The 23,962-nt window shown below is 48.8% G+C and overlaps 1 protein-coding gene across 4 annotated transcripts in view; it reads right to left on the bottom strand.

Annotated features, from left to right (window-relative positions):
* abca3b (ATP-binding cassette, sub-family A (ABC1), member 3b) overlaps window positions 1-23,962 on the bottom strand; it is a 238,092-nt gene that overhangs the window by 85,528 nt on the left and 128,602 nt on the right. For all 4 annotated transcript variants that reach the window (XM_072481322.1, XM_072481324.1, XM_072481325.1 and 1 more), the window contains exons 15-16: window positions 11,428-11,638; window positions 2,606-2,756 (exon numbers count right to left, since the gene is read on the bottom strand). In XM_072481322.1, coding sequence (XP_072337423.1) covers window positions 2,606-2,756; window positions 11,428-11,638 — 362 coding nt within the window. The remainder of the gene's footprint in view (window positions 1-2,605; window positions 2,757-11,427; window positions 11,639-23,962) is intronic.

Below are 23,962 nucleotides of genomic sequence, written 5' to 3'. Positions count from 1 at the left end.
ATCTATTATATCATTACTGGGCGGCGAACGCGGAGAAGGTGCATGGTTGGGTCTTAGGGTGTTGGGGGGGCGGGGTGTCCCGGTGGGTCAAGATGGAAGAAGGCTCGTGCAGGGGGTCGGGGTTGAGGGCTCGGCAACGGTGCCGCTCCCGATGGCAAGTATCCGGGGAGTCCGATGGTGGTGGCAATGTTGAAGATCTGGAGGCAGTTTAGACAGCACTTTAAGTTGGGGGCTGGGTCAGGGGGGGGATGCCGATCAGAGGGAATTGATTAGGTTTGAGTCTGGGTAGCTGAATGGGAGGTTTCGGAGATAGGAGGAGAGGGGGATTAAGGTAATGAAAGATCTGTCCCTGGGGGGGGATGATTTGTGAGGCTGGAGGAGTTGGGGTAGAAGTACAGGTTGGCGCAGGAGGAAGGGATCATAGATTACATAGAACATACAGTGCAGAAGGAGGCCATTCGGCCCATCGAGTCTGCACCGACCCACTTAAGCCTTCACTACCACCCTATACCCATAGCCCAATAACTCCTCCTAAATGTTTTTTGCATACTAAGGGAAATTTAGCATGGCCAAACCACCTAACCTGCACATCTTTGGACTGTGGGAGGAAACCTGAGCACCCGGAGAAAACCCACGCAGACACGGGGAGAACGTGCAGACTCCGCGCAGACAGTGACCCAGCGGGGAATCGAACCTGGGACCCTGGCGCTGTGAAGCCACAATGCTATCCACTGTGCTACCGTGCTGCCCTAGTACCTGCAAGGTACCTGCAAGTCTGAGACTTTGCAAGGAAGGAGTTTCTGGCCTTCCCGATAGCACCTCTGTTGGAGGTGATACTGTCGGCAGGGGAGTTGGAGAGGGGGTTGCTGTCGCCGATCTTTGGGAAGGTTTTGGAGGAGGATAGGGTTTCCATGGAGGGGATTAGGGCCAAGTGGAAAGAAGAGCTGGGGGGGATAATGGAAGAAGGGTTGAGGTGCGAGGTCCTGCGAAGGGTGAACGCCTCAACCTCATGCGCAAGGTTATGGCTGATACAATTGAAGGTCGTGTATAGGGCGCACCTCACAAAAGTGAGGGGGTGGAGTATGTCTGTGAGCGGTGTGGGAGGGGCCCTGCAAAACATGTACATATGTTTTGGTTCTGCCCGAAGCTGGAAAGGTATTGGAGGGAGGTTTTTAAATTTCATCTTGGGGGTGTTGCACGTGGACTTGGAGCCGGGTCCCCTGGAGGCCATTTTCAGGGTGTCGGACCGGACCGAGTTGCAGGCAGGTACAGGACTTTGCCTTTGCCTTGCTGATTTGCCTTTGCCTTGCTGATTGCTCGTAGGCGGGTTCTGCTGGGGTGGACCCTGGAGGTCAAATTTGAACTAAGGGGGGGTGAAGGAGGGGGTTCTACAATTCATGGGGTTTATTTATCATGGACTTTCAGGATCTTGTTGCCATTGAACACTAAGCGGGGGAGGGGGAGGGTTATTTTTTCTGTTTCCCAGCGTATTTTTGGAATTTGTGAGTCAATGTCTCAGGCTGTATATTGGTGGGGTCGTTGTTGCTTTGTTCGTTTCTTTGTTTGTTTTTCTTTTTTGTTTGTATGATGAAAATGTGGCGAATAAAAAGATTTTTTTTTAAATTAGCTGCTGAAAAACTGCCTGTGAATATGGGATTTTACTTTTGAGTCAGATTCTGTATCGGGAGCATACAGGAGATGGTATACCCACCCACTGAAATAAATAATAATTATGGGACAATGTACACGCTATGAAAAATATAAGTGAGACAAAGTTGCAAATTGACCTTGCTGGCCTGAAATAAATGCTTGAGAGGTAGGAAATCTTTCAAATTAAATGGGTTGGACAAGGCATCAACTATATAATTAATAATAATCGCTTATTGTCACAAGTAGACTTCAATGAAGTTACTGTGAAAAGCCCCTAGTCGCTGCATTCCGTCGCCTGTTCGGGGAGGCCGGTACGGGAATTGAACCTGCGCTGCTGGCATTGTTCTGCATTACAAGCCAGCTGTTTAGCCCACTGTGAATATGATTGTTTTGCAAAAAGAAGTGTGTGTACGAAGATACCATAGGGATTTTAGAGGATGTCTCACAGTGCAACGCTTTGTACAGAATATGGAGGTCTTTGATTTAACTTGTTTTGAAATTTTGGATGCACATATTAACTCTAATTTTTTGTTTAAAAAGAGAGAAGGGAATAGATTTGCTGTATTTCACTTGTGTGCAGGTGATGGGTATTAATTAGTAATTCCCTAAGAATAGACACAAACTGAAAACGTGGTTTTTGAATTAGGAGGTGAATGCATGTAATGTGTAACTCGGCATTTCAAAAAAATTGTAAATATTGGCTCGTTTCATCCTTTACCAACCAGTCTCCTGGAATATAACAACTAAGATTAAACCACACCTCCACATACACAAACACGCACGCAGACCAGGTGTACGCAAACATCACACGCGCAAACACCAAGCACACATAGTCACTGATGGATGGACACAAACTATCATTCACAGGGATGATTCTATGTGTCCCCATTAAATATATGCTCGGAGACTGACTGTACAGACAACGATTGGAGTTACTTCCTCTGCTATAATATACCTGTCAGTACTTTCATTCGGAAGGACGAAGGAGAGTTCTGCACCAGCAGTGGTCTGCAGGACTGCTTTGGGCACAAAGCTCTTCACAAGATCAGTAATTTTAACGACTTTACAATGAGGCTCTTTCACGATCACCATGTGGTATCCGGCCCCTGAAACAACACATCCAGCACAATAATCACAGTTGCTAAAATAGATTATTGCTTCAGTTTGAATAAAGTTCCCTTTGATTAAAACTTACAGATTTATATGATCTTGCATTACGTGTCATGGCTATTACAGAGCTAGAATGTGGCACTTCCAGGTGATACCATCTTATCGGTTGCATTCATCAGAAAACCAGCTGGGCTTGAATCTAGTATAATAATCTTTATTGTCACAAGTAGGCTTACATTAACACTGCAATGAAGCCCCTAGTTGTCACATTCCGGTGCCTGTTCGGGTACACAGAGGGAGAATTCTGAATGTCCAAATTATCTAACAGCACCTCTTTTGGGACTTGTGGGAGGAAACCGGAGCATCCGGAGGAAACCCATGCAGACACAGGGAGAACATGCAGACTCCGCACAGACAGTGACCCAAGCTTGGAATCGAACCTGGGACCCTGGAGCTGTGAAGCAACAATGCTATCCACTGTGCTACCGTGCTGCCCATCAAATCCTACTTCAGCCTGTTGTTCCACCTTGATCACTGTGTCGGGTTTTGGTCACTAAGCTATAAAGGACGCTGTAAGTGGTGAATGGGGTGCAAAGACGCATCACAATGGAGATCCACAATCTCAGTGATCTGAAGTATGATGATAAGTTGAGAAATTTGGGATCTTCATTCTTCCTCTCAGTTGTAGCTAAGATAGCAGATAATATGGATTCAAATCGGGTTCAAATTAATAAAGATATTTTGTCGTGATATCAGGAGGTTCTTCAAAACAGAGTAATGAACACAGGCAGCAGCATCAGGGATGTAAATCCTGGAATCATTTACAAACCAATGGAAGTTACAATAAGGGGAATGTAGGGTCTCTCACCTGAAAACTTCACAATTACTGGCAATCCATCAAAACTGTGAGCAGACATCTGGTGATGTTGCACTATTGAATAGTGATTTCTTTCTCACCAATCTACACTCATTTAAATGAAACTAAATTTAACACAGAATTCCTGGTTGGAAAAAAATGCATAAATATTCAACAAACTGAATCAAATTAACACAAGAGGCAGGCCAATTCTGGCTGGTCCATCACATCAACAGTACAATTAAAGAAGCAAAGCAACACTGTGCAAATTATACTCAGACCAGGACAGACTTGAGCCTGCAGATGATGTCCTAAGGATTCACAACACCCAGCTCAGAGGCAGGAGATTCTGGGCGGGATTCTCCTTTTCTGAAACTAAGTGTTGACGCCAACGCAGAATTCGTGGACTTTTGCGAAAGCAAAACTGGCGCCACACCTGGAACGATTCCGTTACTGCTGAGGGGGATGCACTGCCGCCACGTGGAACACAATCGATTCGAATGAGAAACGGTGCTGGATTCACCGGTTTTGTGATCGACACTCAGGAGGCTGACAAGCTGCAGCCAAATATACAGACTTCATTCCCCATACACACCATCCCAGCCAACAAGATGGCAGCGAGGAAAGTGGCGCCAAGGATCTTGAACGCAGAGCTCGAGACCCTCTTGGACATCGTGGAGGAGAGGAGGATGACCCAGTACCCTGGTCTGGGAAGGAGGGATGGGCGCAGGTGGCAGAGGTGGTCAGCGCCATGGGCAACATCGTCTGGACTGGCGAGCAGTGCCAGAAAAGAACTGGATGACTACCTCAGGGCGGAAGGGTGAGTAGGCAGCAATGTGCCCCTGGCACCTACCCCCGTCCCACACACCCATAACCTGACCCCGCCCCGGAGGGCGGGTGAACCCCACCCTACACCACATCGCGGTACCCATACCTGCCGTCATGGTTGGGTGCCCTGGCCACTGAAGCCACCAGCAACCTACCCCCTGGACTGCATGCGCGGGCTGTGTAATACTGTCGTTTCCTCCCTGTGGTAGTCGATATTAGAGGTATTACGGTACCCTGTAATGCTGTAAGACCATTGGTGTAGGAGGTACTGTTTTCATTGGTTAAGCCTGCCTGCTGGTTCCGCCCAGTAAGGCAGAGTATAAGAGCCTGTGTCTCCCCACCAGCGCTGATGGGGGAAACATCTTGTGTAATAAAGCCTTCAATTGTCTCCAATCTCGATTCTGGAGTTATTGATCGAGCATCAATTTATTACACTAGATTTTAAAGAATGGAGCTCCGAATCAAGCCGGAGTGTCTGCAACTTAGGGGAGGAACTGTAACTGCCCGCAAGATTTGGCCAGCGACCACACAGAACTTTTGATCCGGGACGCATTTGTTGCAGGTATGCGGTTCTCCAAAATCCGCCAGCGATTGCTGGAGAAAGAGATACGAGGCCTGAAGGAGGCACGGGCCCTTGCTAGCTCCCTGGATGTGGCCTCCCGAAACACCCACGCTTACGTCCCCGACCGCGCGGCAGCCCCTTGGGCAGCGTGGAACCCCCCCGCGACCAACTCCGATGCATCCCCCATCCCCCCACAAGCTTGTGCTGCGAGACTGCCAGGCAACCCCGGGGGGGCCCCACTGCTATTTTTGCGGGCAAGCCTAGCACCCCCGACAGCGCTGTCCAGACCGCTCATCCCTCTGCAAAGGATGCGGCAAAAAGGGCCACTTTGTGGCGGTATGCCAGGCCTGGGCGGTTGCTGCGGTCTCCGGAGGTGAATCGGGACCGCCACCACAACCCTCTCCACAGGCCACGTGTGGCCAGTGGGCGCCGCCATCTTCCTCCTTCAGGGCGACGTGTGGCCTCCGGGCGCCGCCATCTTGTCTCTCGGACACCACGTGTGATGGATGGGTGCTGCCATCTTGTGCACCCCCAGTCATATACGACCAGTGGCCGCCGCCATCTTGGCTGGACTCTCAGGACCCCGACTCGGATGACCACACACCGCCCGAGGAGAACATCCATCTTCTGCCACGACTAGCCTCGGTGACCCTGGACCAGTCTCGGCCCCGAACACTCTCGACTGCAACGACGACCATGCTCATCAATGGGCATGAAACATCCTGTCTGATTGACTTCGGGAGCACGGAGAGCTTCATACACACCAATACGGTAAGGCGCTGTTCTCTCCCCGTTCACCCAGTTAACCAAAAAATCTCCCTGGCCTCCGGGTCTCATTCAGTGGAGATCAAGGGTTCTGCATAGCGAACCTCACGGAAAGGAAGTTTAAAAATTACCAGCTCTACGTCCTTCCCCACCTCTGCGCTGACACACTCCTAGGGTTAGATTTTCAATGCAACCTCCAAAGCTTAACCTTTAAATTAGGTGGCCCTATACCCGCCCCCCCCCCCTCACTGTCTGCAGCCTCGTGACCCTCAAGGTTGATCCGCCTTCCCTGTTTGCGAACATCACCCCGGATTGCAAACCCATCGCCACCAGAAGTAGACGGGACAGTGCCCAGGACCGGACCTTTATTAGGTCGGAGGTCCAGCGATTACTGAGGGAAGGTGTCATTGAGGCGAGCAACAGTCCCTGGACAGCTCAAGTAGTGGGTGTAAAGACCGGGGAGAAGCATAGGATGGTCATCGATTATAGCCAGACCATCAACAGATATACGCAGCTTGACGCGTACCCTCTCCCCCGCATATCCGATCTGGTCAACAGGATCGCACAATACAAGGTCTTTTCCACGGTGGATCTAAAGTCCGCCTACCACCAGCTCCCCATCCGCCCTAGCGACCGCAAATACACTGCTTTCGAAGCAGATGGGCGGCTCTACCACTTCCTAAGGGTTCCCTTCGGTGTCACTAATGGAGTCTCGGTCTTCCAACGAGTGATTGACCGAATGGTTGACCGGTACGGTTTGCGGGCCACGTTTCCGTACCTCGATAATGTCACCATCTGCGGCCATGACCAGCAGGACCACGACACCAACCTCCGAACATTCCTCCATACCGCAAAAATCCTTAATCTCACATACAATAAGGATAAATGAGTGTTCAGCACCGACCGTCTAGCCATCCTCGGCTACGTAGTGCATGATGGAGTTATAGGCCCAGACCCTGAACGCATGCGCCCCCCTCATGGAGTTCCCCCTCCCTCACTGCTCCTGAAACGCTGCCTGTGATTTTTTTTCTTCTTATGCCCAGTGGGTCCCCAACTATGCAGACAAGGCCCGCCCGCTAATACAATCCACGGTTTGTCCCCTGTCGACAGAGGTCCGCCAGGCCTTCAGCCGCATCAAAGCGGACATCGCAAAGGCGACGATGCACGCCATCGACGAGTCCCTCCCCTTCGAATTTGAGCGCGACCCGTCCGACGTAGCTCTGGCGGCCACCTTCAACCAAGCGGGCAGACCCGTGGCCTTCTTCTCATGCACCCTCCACGCTTTAGAAATCCGCCATTCCTCAGTTGAAAAGGAGGCCCAGGCCATAGTAGAAGCTGTGCGGCATTGGAGGCATTACCTTGCCGGCAGGAGATTCACTCTCCTCACTGACCAACGGTCGGTGGCCTTCATGTTCGATAATGCACAGTGGGGCAAGATAAAGAACGACAAGATCTTACGGTGGAGGATCGACCTCTCCACCTACAACTATGAGATCTTATATCGTCCCGGGAAGCTAAACGAGCCACCTGGTGCCCTATCCCGCGGCACATGTGCCAACGCACAAGTGGACCGCCTCCGAGCCCTCCACGAGGACCTCTGCCATCCGGGGGTCACTCGATCCTTCCATTTCATTAAAACCCGCAACCTGCCCTACTCCATCGAGGAGGTCAGGACAGCCACCAGGAACTGTCAAATCTGCGCGGAGTGCAAGCCGCACTGCTACAGGCCAGAGAAAGCGCACCTGATAAAGGCTTCCCGTCCCTTTGAACGCCTCAGTATCGACTTAAAAGGGCCCCTCCCCTCCACCGACTGCAACATGTACTTCCTGAACGCGATTGACGAGTACTCCCGGTTCCCATTCGCCATTCCCTGCCCCGACATGACCTTTTTCGGTTTGTGTTGAGCGGCCTGTCATCTGCAGGTGCTCGTGGGGAGACATACATCCCATCGATCACCCTCTGGACTTGGCGTATATCAGTGATGGCGGCAAATCCAGCTGTCTGGACAGCCTGGTGGGCTCGGTCCATATTGAAATTGATGTATTGAGCCATCAGGGCATAAAGGGCCTCCGTGACGGCGCGGATGCACCTGTGCACCGAGATCTGTGAGATCCCGGACAGGTCCCCACTCCACACCTGGAGGGACCCCGTCGCACAAATGTTCAGGGCAATCGTCACCTTGATGGCCACCGGGAGCAGGTGTCCTCCCCCATACTCCCGCGGTGCCAGGTGTGCCATCATCTGGCATATATGTCGCACTGTAACTCTGCTCAGCCGGAGTCTTCGACGGCATCCCAGTCCAACAGGTCCTTGAATGACAGGCGGTGCGAGTACACACGATGCCTTATGAGGCGCCTCCTTGGCACCTCCTCCTCCTCGGCCTATTGGGTGGCTCCATCTCCATTCTGGGTGGCTACCTCCTGTCCCTCTTCGGCATGCTCCGTTGCTGCAGCTTCCTCCTCCTTGAGCAGCGCCAGCTCGTACAGTCGCAGGGCAGCCCCCAGGGCTGCGGCGACAAGCAGGAAGGCCACCATTTCTGGTTGAATTCCAATATCCATTGTCTGCAGAGGGTGAAAGGCCAACATGTAAGCATGGTGCATACTCCCGTGCCTAACCAGACTACGTGGTGGACCCAGTTGGCACCATGGGTTCTGCCCCCACATGTGTGTGGCCCCACCCACCCCCAACCATCCCCGTACCCCTGGCCCCGACGTTGGCCGGCACCATGGGGGGCCTCTGACCCTGGCACCTGTGCCTGTTGCCAGGGGTACCATCGGCAGGCACTGCCCTTGCCAGCGGTACGCTCTGCGACGCCCACCTGGCACACCCATAGGGACTACTGTGGGTGTTGCCCTGGGTGGGCAGCCGGCAGGTGGCAGAGAGTGGGGTGGGGGTATCCATATGGAAGATGTCACTCTGCAGAACCAGGGACCAAGGTGGGTGGTTTGTGAGTTTGCAGCAAGGTGACTGCCTTGCAGGCCATGGTAATGGCAATCCGTGACTGGACACTGCTCGTGCCCCATGGGTGGGTCTCCCTGGCCACTTGGCTTGTTCCCCCCCCCCCCCCCAGTCTTGGCAGGCCCCCCCCACCCTCAGCCAGCCCGGCCAGTGTCCGGCCCGGCAGCCTACTGTCATGCCTGTATCCTACCCACCCTCTCTCCCTCATCAGCCATGACACCAGCTTCACGATTTTTAAAAGTACAGGTGAACTACTCCGTCGGGAACTCGCCCCATCGGAGGAGAATCGCAGAGGCCCCGGAGAATACCAGGTCCTGCCCGCTAATAGTATGCAAACGTTTATTGTACGTGTGTTCTGGTACGTATTGTCACCGCTGTTGAGGTGACAGAGAATTGCGGTTTGGTGTCAAATCGGCACCCGCCGCGATTTTGGAGTCAGAACCTATTTTCCGCCCAATTGCGTTTCCCGATTCCGGCCAACAGAGAATCCCGCCCCCAATCTTTATCAATTTGTGTTAAGTCTCACTGCACTGGAGAATCTGGTAGGAGCTTTGCAGATCCCCAACTGAATCTTGCTGATCTTTCCATTTCATGACTGCAAGAGTATTCCAAACCCCTCTGCCTGATGCCCGTCCCTCATTCTGGGTCACCCCTCCACAAGAACTTGAACAAGGCTCAGAGAAGGTCAATAAGACTGGAATCTAAAGTAAGCAGATCAGAAAGTCCAAACATTACAGAGTTATTGGGGAGGGCCAGGAGAGAGAATCATTAGTTGGTGATGTGCAATTGCACAGAACAGACTAGTAAACAGACACATCACCAGGACAGGAAGAATAGGCTGAATGGCCACTTTTAACCCTTTGCTATTTTTCTGAACGTTAACAGGCTGCCTCTGCTGCTAGTCTTCACCAGATAAGATAGATCTGAAAGTCTTACAGTCAAAACACTGCACACATAGGGAAATGATTGCTCATCTCCCACTGCAATTCGTAGTGGGATACAGAAATTTCCAGAACATTATTCCACTGGGAGGCACCAGTTGAACGTCAAGTATGAGTTATGTTTACATTAGATTGCAAAAGAAAATTCAACCAATACAATTAAGATGAACGTCCTACCCAGAATATCTCATCCACTGAACAGCCTCATACATTCAGTCCTTTCCTGCCTGTATTGTGATTTATGATCCCTACAATAACAAGCTGTAGACTGAGATTAGCACGTACAGAAGATTATTTAACAGGAAATAGAGAGAAGGGATAAATGGGTCATTTTCAGATTGGCAAACTAACTAATTAGGAACGGTGTGAAGGGTCAGTGCAGGGGTCTTAACTACTTACAATCTATATTAATGATTCGAATGAAGGGGCAGATTTTATTGTAGACAGATTTGCTGATGATACAAAGATAGTGGACACATGCAAAGGGATACAAATAGATTAAGTGATAGGGCAAAGAAAAAGGCTAATGGAGTAAAATGTGGGAAAATGTGAAGTTATCCACTTCGGTAGAAAGAATAGAAAGGCAGAATATTATTTAAATGGAGATACACTATAGAATGCTGCAGTTGTCAGGGATTAGGGTGTCTTTGTGCATGAAGAGCAAAAAGCATTCATGTACAAGTGGGTAATCAGGAAGGTGAATTGAATGTTCACAAGGGGATGTTATATATGAAAGCAGAAATGTCTTGCTGAAAACCCTACAGGACATTGGTGAAACCACACCAAGAGTAATGGATATGGTTTTGGTGGCACGATCTAAGAAATTATAGACTTGCATTGGAGGCAGTTCAGTGAAGGTTCACTACATTAATACCAGGGATGAAGGGGTTGTGTTCTGAGAAAAGGTTGAGCAGGTTGGCAGATTCTCATTGGAGTTTAGAAGAATGAGTGGTGATCTTATTGAAACAATTAAGATCCTGTGGGCTTGACAGTATAGTTCTCTCGAGAATCGAGAACTAGGGGGCACAGTTTCAGAATAAGGGGTCCACTCATTTCAGATGGAGATGGGGAAGAATTTCTTCTCTCAGAGGGTCATGAATCTTTTGAATTCCTTAACCCAGAGTAGATTGGAGGTTAGATCATTGAACGCATTCAAGGCAGAGATAAAGAGATTCTGGAATGATAGTTGAATCAAGAGTTATGGGGAACATCAGCAATGTGGAGCTGAGGCCAATATCGGATTAGACATGTTCTTATTGAATGGTGAAGCAGGCTCAAGGAGCTGAATAGTCAACTCCCACTCCTAATTTCTTATGTTCTAATAGGATCAGGCTTCTCATTCAATGCCTTCATTTGCTCATTTCCTCATCTGCTGTCTGTTTGGCAGGAACAGATCACTGTGTAGTAAGTGCCTGATAAATATGCACCCAACAACAGCTTATATTTATACAGAACCTTTAACATAGAAAAAGGGCCCAAGGCATTTCTCAGGAATACAATGAGACAGAAATTGACATAAAGCCAAAGGAGAATTTTTTGGGAGAGGCGACTAAAAGCTTATTCAAAGAAGTAGGCTTCAAGGAGCTTCATAAAGAATAAAAAGGTGTTGAGGTTTAGGGTGGTAATTCCAGAGCTCAGAGTCCAGGAAATTGAACAAACATCTGCCAAGGGATGAAGAAAAGATTGGAGGATGTATAAAGGGTCATAATTGGGGGTGTACAGAGATCTGAGAGTTTGGTGCTGTTTCTCATACCCACCATACTTGTTCTTGAGGAACAGTGAAGATCCACAGCATTGAAGCTGTCCATTGGCCATGATCAGAATACGATCTCCAAGGAGATCAGCTTCATCCATAAAATGGGTAGTTAGTAGGATAGTGCGGCCATACTTCTGATGCTGTAGAAGGTCCCAGGCAGCTCTCCGAGAGAGTGGATCCATACCAGATGTTGGTTCGTCCAACATGACAACCTGAAGGACAGGAAGCAAATAATTAATATCAGATCCACCATGGGGTTTCAACCAGTTTCTAAAGGGCAGCGGCACTGGGAAGAAAAAAATATTCCCTCTGCAAAGTGTCCCACACATTATACATGAAAAATTTACAGCCTCATCGAGGCGGGGCGGAACCGGAAAATACAGCGGGTGGTTCAAAAGCCCATTGACTTCAGCGGGAATGTAAGATCCTGCCAGCGGAGGGGGCTGTTAAATCGGACCTTAACACCATCCAGGACAAAGCAGCTTGTTTGATTGATATCCCTTCCACAAACATCCACTCCCTCCACTACCTATGAACATGGCAGCAGTGTGTACCATGTACAAGAGACACTGCAGAAACTCACCAATGTAGCACTGTTATAACCTGCCTACTTACCATTGGCTGGGGACTAATGACTATCCCACAATCCTGTGGGAGTATGAGCTTCCCCAATGAGGGGGGCGGAGAAACCACTAGTAAACTCCTAGTATAAATAAAGCTGGCCAGTTCAGGAACCAGCAGGAAGGAGTATGTAGCAAGGGAAGTTACTGCTACTGTTATGTATATATGTTATAGTAAATAAATGTTATTACTTTGTATCCTTAAAACTCGTGCTGGATTCTTCGTGGCCCTTACAAAAAGCACCTTCCAAACACACAACCTCTACCATCTAGAAGGACTAGGGCAGCAGATACATGGGAACACCATAACCTGAGGTTCCCCTCTAAGCCACTCAACATTGACTTGGAAAATATATCACTATTCCTTCACTGTCGCTGGGTCAGAATCCTGGAACTCCCTTCCTAACAGACTGTGGGTGTTCCACCACATCTGGAATTGTAGAGGTTCAAGAAAGCAGCTCATCATCACCTTCTCTTTTTTTTAATTAAATATTTTATTGAAAATTTTTGGTCAACCAACACAGTACATTGTGCATCCTTTACACAATATTATAACAACACAAATAACAATGACCTATTTTATAAACAAAAAATGAATAAATAATAAATAACAAAAATGAAAACTAGCCCTAATTGGCAACTGCCTTGTCACAAGTAACACTCTCCAAAAATATAATTTAACAGTCCAATATATAATTATCTGTAGCAACGACCTATACATACTATACAGTATATATTAACAACCCTGAGAGTCCTTCTGGTTCCTCCTCCTCCCCCCCCCCCCCCCGATCCTGGGCTGCTGCTGCTGCCTTCTTTTTCCCATTCCGTCTATCTTTCTGCGAGGTATTCGACGAACGGTTGCCACCGCCTGGTGAACCCTTGAGCCGACCCCCTTAGGACAAACTTAATCCGCTCTAGCTTTATAAACCCCGCCATGTCATTTATCCAGGTCTCCACCCCCGGGGGCTTGGCTTCTTTCCACATTAGCAATATCCTGCGCCGGGCTACTAGGGACGCAAAGGCCAAAACATCGGCCTCTCTCGCCTCCTGCACTCCCGGCTCTTGTGCAACCCCAAATATAGCCAACCCCCAGCTTGGTTCGACCCGGACTCCTACTACTTTTGAAAGCACCTTTGTCACCCCCATCCAAAACCCCTGTAGTGCCGGGCATGACCAAAACATATGGGTATGATTCGCTGGGCTTCTCGAGCACCTAGCACACCTATCCTCCACCCCAAAAAATTTACTGAGCCGTGCTCCAGTCATGTGTGCCCTGTGTAATACCTTAAACTGAATCAGGCTTAGCCTGGCACACGAGGACGACGAGTTTACCCTGCTTAGGGCATCTGCCCACAGCCCCTCCTCGATCTCCTCCCCCAGCTCTTCTTCCCATTTCCCTTTTAGTTCATCTACCATAGTCTCCCCTTCGTCCCTCATTTCCCTATATATATCTGACACCTTACCATCCCCCACCCATGTCTTTGTGATCACTCTGTCCTGCACCTCTTGTGTCGGGAGTTGCGGGAATTCCCTCACCTGTTGCCTCGCAAAAGCCCTCAGTTGCATATACCTGAATGCATTCCCTTGGGGCAACCCATATTTCTCGGTCAGCGCTCCCAGACTCGCGAACTTCCCATCCACAAACAGATCTTTCAGTTGCGTTATTCCTGCTCTTTGCCACATTCCATATCCCCCATCCATTCCCCCCGGGGCAAACCTATGGTTGTTTCTTATCGGGTCCAAGTCTCCAGTCTTTCCCCTATGCCGTCTCCACTATCCCCAAATCTTCAGTGTAGCCACCACCACCGGGCTTGTGGTGTAGTTCCTCGGTGAGAACGGCAATGGGGCTGTCACCATAGCCTGTAGGCGAGTCCCCCTACAGGACGCCCTCTCTAATCTCTTCCACGCCGCTCCCTCCTCCTCTCCCATCCACTTACTCACCATTGAAATATTAGCGGCCCAATAATACTCACTTAGGCTCGGTAGTGCCAGCCCCCCCCTATCCCTGCTACGCTGTAAGAATCCCTTCCTCACTCTCGGGGTCTTCCCGGCCCACACAAAACCCATGATGCTCTTTTCAATCCTTTTAAAAAAAGCCTTCGTGATCACCACCGGGAGGCACTGAAACACAAAGAGGAATCTCGGGAGGACCACCATCTTAACCGCCTGCACCCTCCCTGCCATTGACAGGGATACCATATCCCATCTCTTGAAATCCTCCTCCATCTGTTCCACCAACCGCGTTAAATTTAACCTATGCAATGTGCCCCAATTCTTAGCTATCTGGATCCCCAGGTAACGAAAGTCCCTTGTTACCTTCCTCAACGGTAGGTCCTCTATTTCTCTACTCTGCTCCCCTGGATGCACCACAAACAACTCACTTTTCCCCATGTTCAATTTATACCCTGAAAAATCCCCAAACTCCCCAAGTATCCGCATTATTTCTGGCATCCCCTCTGCCGGGTCCGCCACGTATAGTAGCAAATCGTCCGCATACAAAGATACCCGGTGCTCTTCTCCTCCCCTAAGTACTCCCCTCCACTTCTTGGAACCCCTCAACGCTATCGCCAGGGGCTCAATCGCCAGTGCAAACAATAATGGGGACAGAGGGCATCCCTGCCTTGTCCCTCTATGGAGCCGAAAATATGCAGATCCCCGTCCATTCGTGACCACGCTCGCCACTGGGGCCCTATACAACAGCTGCACCCATCTAACATACCCCTCTCCAAAATCAAATCTCCTCAACACCTCCCACAAATAATCCCACTCCACTCTATCAAATGCTTTCTCGGCATCCATCGCCACTACTATCTCCGTTTCTCCCTCTGGTGGGGCCATCATCATTACCCCTAACAACCTCCGTATATTCGTGTTCAGCTGTCTCCCCTTCACAAACCCAGTTTGGTCCTCGTGGACCACCCCCGGGACACATTCCTCTATTCTCATTGCCATTACCTTGGCCAGGACCTTGGCATCTACATTTAGGAGGGAAATAGGTCTATAGGACCCGCATTGTAGCGGGTCCTTTTCCTTCTTTAAGAGAAGCGATATCGTTGCTTCAGACATAGTCGGGGGCAGTTGTCCCCTTTCCTTTGCCTCATTAAAGGTCCTCGTCAGTACCGGGGCGAGCAAGTCCACATATTTTCTATAGAATTCGACTGGGAATCCATCCTGTCCCGGGGCCTTTCCCGCCTGCATGCTCCTAATTCCTTTCACCACTTCTTCTACCTTGATCTGTGCTCCCAGTCCCACCCTTTCCTGCTCTTCCACCTTGGGAAATTCCAGCCGATCCAAGAAGCCCATCATTCTCTCCCTCCCATCCGGGGGTTGAGCTTCATATAATTTTTTATAAAATGTCTTGAACACTCCATTCACTCTCTCCGCTCCCCGCTCCATCTCTCCTTCCTCATCCCTCACTCCGCCTATTTCCCTCGCTGCTCCCCTTTTCCTCAATTGGTGTGCCAGCAACCTGCTCGCCTTCTCCCCATATTCGTACTGTACACCCTGTGCCTTCCTCCATTGTGCCTCTGCAGTGCCTGTAGTCAGCAAGTCAAATTCTACATGTAGCCTTTGCCTTTCCCTGTACAGTCCCTCCTCCGGTGCTTCCGCATATTGTCTGTCCACCCTCAAAAGTTCTTGCAGCAACCGCTCCCGTTGCTTACTCTCCTGCTTCCCTTTATGTGCCCTTATTGATATCAGCTCCCCTCTAACCACCGCCTTCAACGCCTCCCAGACCACTCCCACCTGGACCTCCCCATTATCATTGAGTTCCAAGTACTTTTCAATGCACCCCCTCACCCTTAGACACACCCCCTCATCTGCCATTAGTCCCATGTCCATTCTCCAGGGTGGGCGCCCTCCTGTTTCCTCCCCTATCTCCAAGTCCACCCAGTGTGGAGCGTGATCCGAAATGGCTATAGCCGTATACTCCGTTCCCCTCACATTCGGGATCAATGCCCTACCCAGCACAAAAAAGTCTATTCGCGAGTAGACTTTATGGACATAGGAGAAAAACGAGAACTCCTTACTCCTAGGTCTGCTAAATCTCCACGGGTCTACACCTCCCATCTGCTCCATAAAATCTTTAAGTACCTTGGCTGCTGCCGGCCTCCTTCCAGTCCTGGACTTCGACCTATCCAGCCCTGGTTCCAACACCGTATTAAAATCTCCCCCCATTATCAGCTTTCCCATCTCTAGGTCCGGAATGCGTCCTAGCATCCGCCTCATAAAATTGGCATCATCCCAGTTCGGGGCATATACGTTTACCAAAACCACCGTCTCCCCTGTAGTTTGCCACTCACCATCACGTATCTGCCCCCGTTATCCGCCACTATAGTCTTTGCCTCGAACATTACCCGCTTCCCCACTAATATAGCCACCCCCCTGTTTTTCGCATCTAGCCCCGAATGGAACACCTGCCCCACCCATCCTTTGCGTAGCCTAACCTGGTCTATCAGTTTCAGGTGCGTTTCCTGTAACATAACCACATCTGCCTTAAGTTTCTTAAGGTGTGCGAGTACCCGTGCCCTCTTTATCGGCCCGTTCAGCCCTCTCACGTTCCACGTGATCAGCCGAGTTGGGGGGCTTCCTACCCCCCCCCCTTGTCGATTAGCCATCACCTTTTTCCAGCTCCTCACCCGGTTCCCACGCAGCTGTATCTCCCCCAGGCGGTGCCCCCCCGCCCATCCTCTCCCATACCAGCTCCCCCCTCTCCCCAGCAGCAGCAACCCAGTAATTCCCCCCTCCCACCCCCCCCGCTAGATCCCCCGCTAGCGTAATTACTCCCCCCATGTTGCTCCCAGAAGTCAGCAAACTCTGGCTGACCTCGGCTTCCCCCCGTGACCTCGGCTCGCACCGTGCGACGCCCCCTCCTTCCTGCTTCTCTATTCCCGCCATGATTATCATAGCGCGGGAACCAAGCCCGCGCTTCTCCCTTGGCCCCGCCCCCAATGGCCAACGCCCCATCTCCTCCACCTCCCCTCCTCCCCCCATCACCACCTGTGGGAGAGAGAAAAGTTACCACATCGCAGGATTAGTACATAAAACCCCTCTTTGCCCCCCACATTCGCCCCACCACTTTGTTCGAACGTTCTTTTTAATAACCCGCTCATTCCAGTTTTTCTTCCACAATAAAAGTCCACGCTTCATCCGCCATCTCAAAGTAGTGGTGCCTCCCTCGATATGTGACCCACAGTCTTGCCGGTTGCAGCATTCCAAATTTTATCTTCTTTTTATGAAGCACCGCCTTGGCCCGATTAAAGCTCGCCCTCCTTCTCGCCACCTCCGCACTCCAGTCTTGATAAACGCGGATCACCGCGTTCTCCCATTTACTGCTCCGAGTTTTCTTCGCCCATCTAAGGACCATTTCTCTATCCTTAAAACGGAGGAATCTCACCACTATGGCTCTGGGAATTTCTCCTGCTCTCGGTCCTCGCGCCATCACTCGGTATGCTCCCTCCACCTCCAACGGACCCGCCGGGGCCTCCGCTCCCATTAACAAGTGCAGCATCGTGCTCACATATGCCCCGACGTCCGCTCCCTCCACACCTTCAGGAAGACCAAGAATCCTCAGGTTGTTCCTCCTTGCGTTGTTTTCCAGTGCCTCCAACCTTTCCACACATCGTTTCTGATGTGCCTCCTGCGTCTCCGTCTTCACCACCAGGGCCTGTATATCGTCCTCATTCTCGGCTGCCTTTGCCTTCACGACCCGAAGCTCCCGCTCCTGGGTCTTTTGTTCCTCCTTTAGCCCTTCGATCGCCTGGAGTATCGGGGCCAACAGCTCTTTCTTCATTTCCTTTTTGATCTCTTCCACACAGCATTTCAAGAACTCTTGTTGTTCAGGGCCCCATGTTAAACTGCCACCTTCCGATGCCATCTTGGTTTTTGCTTGCCTTCCTTGCCGCTGTTCTAAAGGATCCACTGCAATCTGGCCACTCTCTCCTCCTTTTTCCATCCGTATCCAGGGGGGATTCCCTTCTGGTTTACCGCACAGTGTTTTTAGCCGTCAAAATTGCCGTTGGGGCTCCTATCAAGAGCCCAAAAGTCAGTTTCACAGGGAGCTGCCGAAACGTGCGACTCAGCTGGTCATCGCCGCACCCGGAAGTCTCATCACCTTCTCAAGGGCAACTAGGGGTGCGCAATAATCACTGCCCTTGCCAGCAAAGCCCAGGTCCCGTAAATTAATATTTTAAAAATTCTACCGTACATCTAGAAAATCACCTGGTCCTTTTAGAAGGAAGTTGAAGGCAGAGCTTGATGTACATGTAGCTGACATTATCATAAGTTCAATCAGCAAGAACCTGCTACAGGCATGACCGCCAATCGTTGCAGTGACAGTCAAGTGCCCTCACCTCACACCCCCAAAACCCCAAATCGCCAGTGCCCTACCAAAGTTGTTTGCTCAGTAGTGTTGGTTCTCTGTCTTTGTTTTCCTTTCTGTGGTTGGATGTTATTTTCCTGGCACATTAACCATTACTGCTCCACAACTGGTTGTGATAAACTGGATACTGATGCACGATCAATGACCACTAAAGCGAGGTTGTAGTCCAACTGAAGGCTTTAATTAGCTAGATGTTTCCCCCAGCAGCTCAGGTACAGAATGAAGGCTTCAGGGGCGGCACGGGTTCTTATACCCCGCCTAGCAGGGCGGAGCTATCATACACTCTAACCAATAGAAAGCATACAGTTTCCACCAATGGTGCTTTATCCCATCAGATACCATAATACCTATAATACCACAGATACTACTTTTGACTTCATCCTCTTTGGTGCAAGAAAACCATGGTAATCCCCAGTGTGGAGCCTGCTGCACTGTATATTGCATGAGTTAGCCAGTATGGCGAATGATCGAAGGCTACTGTGACTCAGTTCTCCATAAAGCAAACTACAAAATGGATGTTGTCAGCCAACTGAAGAAAGGATTATTATTCAAAAGCCCTTCCAGATAATTCATGGCCTACTCAGTGTTATTAATTATTTAAAGATTTTCTATTTCTTTGCTTTCTTTGATATGAAGTCAGTTATATCAGACTAAAGATGGTTCCATTAGTTTCAATCTGGTCACTCCCATCTCTCAAACACTTAGCTTAAACACACTCATAGTCTGGGCCCTGCACTATCAGAAGAGCTGCTTCAGATTGGTTAAGTCAGACTTGTTTGTCGGAATATTCATGTTATACTTCTTGAGTAAAAGTTTCTACAAAAGTATGTGAAAGAGTAGCTAAAGGGAGCTTTGGTCCCTTATAGGATAAGACTGGAGATTCTAAAAATGGGAAACAAATGGCATTTGGATGAAGGGGCCAACTGTATTGTAGCCAAATTTGCCAAAGATTGGTAGGAAAGCAAAATATTATGAAGATTCAAAGAGTCTGCAAAGGGATATGGATAGGTTAAGATGGGCAAACAAATGACAAATGGGATTACAATGTGGGAAAATGTGAGGTCGTCCACTTTGACAGGAAGAATAGAAAAGCAGCATATCATTTTCAATGGAGAGAGACTGCAGACTGCTACAGTACAAAGGAATCCAGGTGTCTTTGTATATGAATTACAAAGATAGCATCCAGGAACAGCAAGTAATTAGGATGTCAGATGGAATGCTGTCCATTATTGCAAAGGAAGTGGACTACAAAAGTCGGGACATTTTTCTACAACTGTACAGGGCTCTGTTGTACGAGTACTGTGTACAATCTTGGTCTTACCTAAGAAGTGATATACATGCATTGGAATCAGTTCAGAGAAGGTTAATTGGGCTGTTTCCTGGGGTGAAAGCATTCTCTTATGAGATAGGTTGAACAGTTGGGCCTATACTCCTTGGAATTTGGAAGAATGAGAGATGATCATAACGAGACATAAGATTCTAAGCGAATTAGAGGATGTCCCTCCCTCTTGGGGAATTTTGAACCGGGGGCTTAGTTTAAAAATAAGAGATCGCCCTTTGAAGACAGACTTGAGGAGGGGTTTCTCTCAGAAGATCATTAGTCTTTGAAATTCACTATCCAGAAAGCAGTAGAGATGGGAGATATACAAGGCTGAGTTAAACCAGATTTCTGACCTACAAGCGAATCAAGGGTTGTGGGATGGGTGGGGTAAGATAGGAAAGTGGAGTTAAGCTAGCAATCAAGATTGGCCATGATCTTACTGAACGGCAGAGCAAGCTTGAGGGGCCAAATCGCTGCTCCTACTCCTATTCATGATCTTCAGGTTCCAGGACAACAGCCAGCCATTCAGCCCCTCTAACCTGCTCTGCCATTCTCTTGCACCAGGCTGATCTGTCCCTCAAGCCCATTTACCTGCCATTGCTCCATATTAATTGGTCCCCTTACCTAACAAAAATCTATCCATCATAATTTTGAAAATTTCAATTGTCCCCAGAATCCAGTCTTTTGATGAGAGAATTCCAGATTTTCATTATCCCTTGGATGAAAAGAGTGCTTCCCATATTCACTTCTGAATAGCTTGTCTCTAATTTTGGTGTTATGCCACTTTGATTTGGACTCTATGCGGCGATTCAATTTTTCGATACCAACCTTATTGAACACCTCGATTGATTAATCTGTTAGAAACATAGTTTGCAGCAGTGCAGATGCTAAAATAACAGTAACAAGTTTTCCGAGTCATGTGCTCACACAGCAAGCTGCAGCATTCAATTGCGTGCAGATAGCAAAGTGTGACTGGAGTAACTCAGCCACTGCTCAATGTGTTACACTCACGTTGCTGGAGTACATTAGCAAGGGAGAAAGAGAAGGCTACTGTGATTGGGAGGAAAACTGATTCAGGAGTGATTTGAGAATCCCGAGGTTTGGGAACATGTTTCTCAGTGAGATAGATGAGACTAGGATAGCGGGGTGCCCATGTGTGTGGGAGGTGACATTTCCCATGGGTGGGGGGACAAGCTCGCTTAGAGATCGGGGCACCCTTTCAAAATGGTGGCCCGATCTCGGCGTTCAGCTCCCCAGTGCTGAAAAAAATTCCAAGTGTGGGCTAAACCAGTGAGAAACTCCCCAGGGCCGAAAAAAATTACTAAGTGTCATTGAATAGCGTTGGGGAACTCGCCGGCCTGAAAAACCTGCCACACATTAACTTCGAAATGTTTCCATTAAATTCCACCCATAATGGGGTGTAAGCAAATAAAAAGGCAGGGAAAGCGGAGAGGTGGCACAGAACAAAGGGAGGGCCAGTGATACGGTAAGAGGCAGGAGAAGTTAAATTACATAAGGGATGACCATGCAACACAAAAGTGGATGGCACGGGAATAAATAAACAAAAGATGGGTCTAGAGGAGGTGGAAATGGAAAAAGCAGAATCAACACTTGGAGCAGGAGTCCCCAGCCGCATGTTTCTTGGCGGGGCACCGTTTGCTGGCCGTTCGATTCTCTCTTCCCGCCTTATGTTGATGAGATTTCTCTTTGAAGTCACACCACGCCGCTGGGAAACCCGCAGGCGGGGGTGCGCTGCCAGCAGGAAAAGGAAGAATCCCAACGGCCGGAAATTCCGGCCTTGATGTCCAAATAAATTGAGGCGCTGTTCCTCTTGTTCACAAATTCCACCCCACCAGCCTCCACATTCAGCAGATCATCCTCTACCATTTTTGCTAGCGTGATGCCACTACCAATCACAGCTTTCCCTTTCAGTATTTGAAGTGATCATTCCCTCTGTGACCTCGGTTCAGTCCTCAAATCTTCCTCAGCAACAATCATTTTCCAGTAGCACTTTTCCATGCAAGCACAGGAGATACAACACTTGCCCTTTTACCTCCTCCCTTATTACCTCTCAGGGTCTCAAAATACTTCTTCCAGGTGAAATGGCAATTTACTTCTACTTCATTTGATTTGGTATACTGTATTTGCTGCTCATGATGCATCTTATTTACATAGAAACCTGGAAAGAATTACACACAGACGGTGGCTATTTGGCCCATCATGCCTATGCAAGAAGGTCAAATGCAGATTGGATGGCCGCTCTGCAGAACACTTCCTTTCAGTCCACAAGCATGACCCAAAGTTTAGAGCTGCTTGTCATTTTGATTTTGCTCCCACTGTTCTCAGCCTCCTACACTCAAAGCAGCTCAATGGAAACTTGAGGAACAGCATCTTAACTATTGATTAGACACTATGCAGCCTTCCGACTCAATACGGAGTTTAAAAATTTCAGAACATAACCATCACCCCCACCTTTTCAACAACAAAGCCTGGTAATGATTCAGTCTTCCGTAGCATTGTAGCTCCTGCCATCGGAAATGGCTGTGCATGCACATTCAGTCCACACTGCGGCTGCTGGTGCATAAGCAACTGGTGCTGTCTCCTTTCTGCATAGTGCAACGAACATCAGGGTCTGGATTCTCCGTTGCAATCCGCCTCGCTACTGGTGCTAGCGAGGGCAGAGAATTTTGGTTCACCATTGGTTAGCGGCAGGATTCTGTACTCCCGCTGCTTGTCAATGGGATTTCCATTGATGCCATCACGCCGCTGGAAACCCGCAGATCCTGCCACCAGCGAATGGCCAGAGGATTTGTCACAGTAGTACACATGGAGCTGCAATCCCCCTTCAGATATACATCGCAGGTATTTAAAATAGAAATGATGATTGCAAGTTCAAGTAACAGTCTTGTGAAGCTTGGCAAGGCATTTTGGAGGCAATTCCTAGCTAGCTCAGATGGTAGATCGGACTTTTCAGCCCAGAATCATAGGCCAGGATTTTCCGGTCCCATCATGGTGGGACCCGTCACAGGACAGGCATTGCCTACTGAGTTTTGGTGGGAGCGGACAATTGTGGTGGTTGGCAGAGCTGGGAAATCCCACCCATGGTCTCACATTGGTGTTTCTTTTAGAAGATTGGTTTTATTTACTGAAGAATACATTTATTCGTAGAAAATTGAATAAATTCTTCATAGAAGCTGCAAAAATTCACATTCAAAAAGTAATATATCCATGTATTTCTGATGAGAATTTGACTGATAAATGCACAGAACATTTTGCGGAAATATTTTGTTTCCTAACATGATTATATTTTCATTTACTCCTTAATGCCAGGTTTTAGTTTGCATTTCAAAACCTAATGTTGGAGTCTGTCCAGTGCAAATGATAAAGTCTCAAACTGATTCACTGCAACTGACACTGGCCAAGATTTTCGCTATGACGGACAGCCTTTCCATTGTACCAAAAATGGCAAAAAAGAGGTCCTAAGTCCCGCCCCAAAAACATGACACTTTCCATTTTTACAGGGGTGGGACTGGAGTCGGGGCAGGGTTCACAAATGCGCTATTTATGGAGACTATTTAAATCACCAGCTACCACCGCTGAATGGAGAATTCAGGTAAGCCAGGTGTATGAAACCCGGAGTGTGCAGATTAGACCAGGTAAGAGATGGTCTGAATTTGGTAAATTCATTTGGACAGCCAAGGTAACTCTTTGGAGAAATAAGGTACCCCTTTAGGCATGGTCCTGGACACCTTTAGGAGAGTTAAGTCACTCTCTGGAATTGTTAGAAGTAACTAATTAGAATTGTCAAAGTTGTTAAAGAACTTTCAACCTGTCAACGAACTGTCAAAGCTGTCAGAGAATTGTCAAAAGATACTAAGTTAGCTAGCATGGCAGGGATAAGGGCAAAAGGTAGTGGGTAGGGACATGGGTTGGCATAGAGACTATAAAATGCCACATGGATGAGGTACAGAGGGCCTGAGGGGTAATGGAGATGGATGGAGAGGCATGGGGTGGAATAGGTTGGCATGGGAGGGATTTTCTTTTTATTTTAAGTTTTTAAAAACTTAATTCAACAAAGTGCTGGGCAAGCCTTCTGCCCAGCCTGTCCCGACTGCCCCCACACTTGTTCTAGGGGCAGCGAGTCAAACCTCTTATCTAGCCCACTTCCCACAAAATAAAAACTAAAACTGCAGGTTTCTGTTTTAAAAGATTGGGT

This window comes from Scyliorhinus torazame, chromosome 17, assembly GCF_047496885.1.
Source record: "Scyliorhinus torazame isolate Kashiwa2021f chromosome 17, sScyTor2.1, whole genome shotgun sequence".
NCBI lineage: Eukaryota > Metazoa > Chordata > Chondrichthyes > Carcharhiniformes > Scyliorhinidae > Scyliorhinus > Scyliorhinus torazame.
The sequence above is the reverse complement of the archived record's forward strand: the minus strand, read 5'-3'. Positions and strand labels throughout refer to the sequence as shown.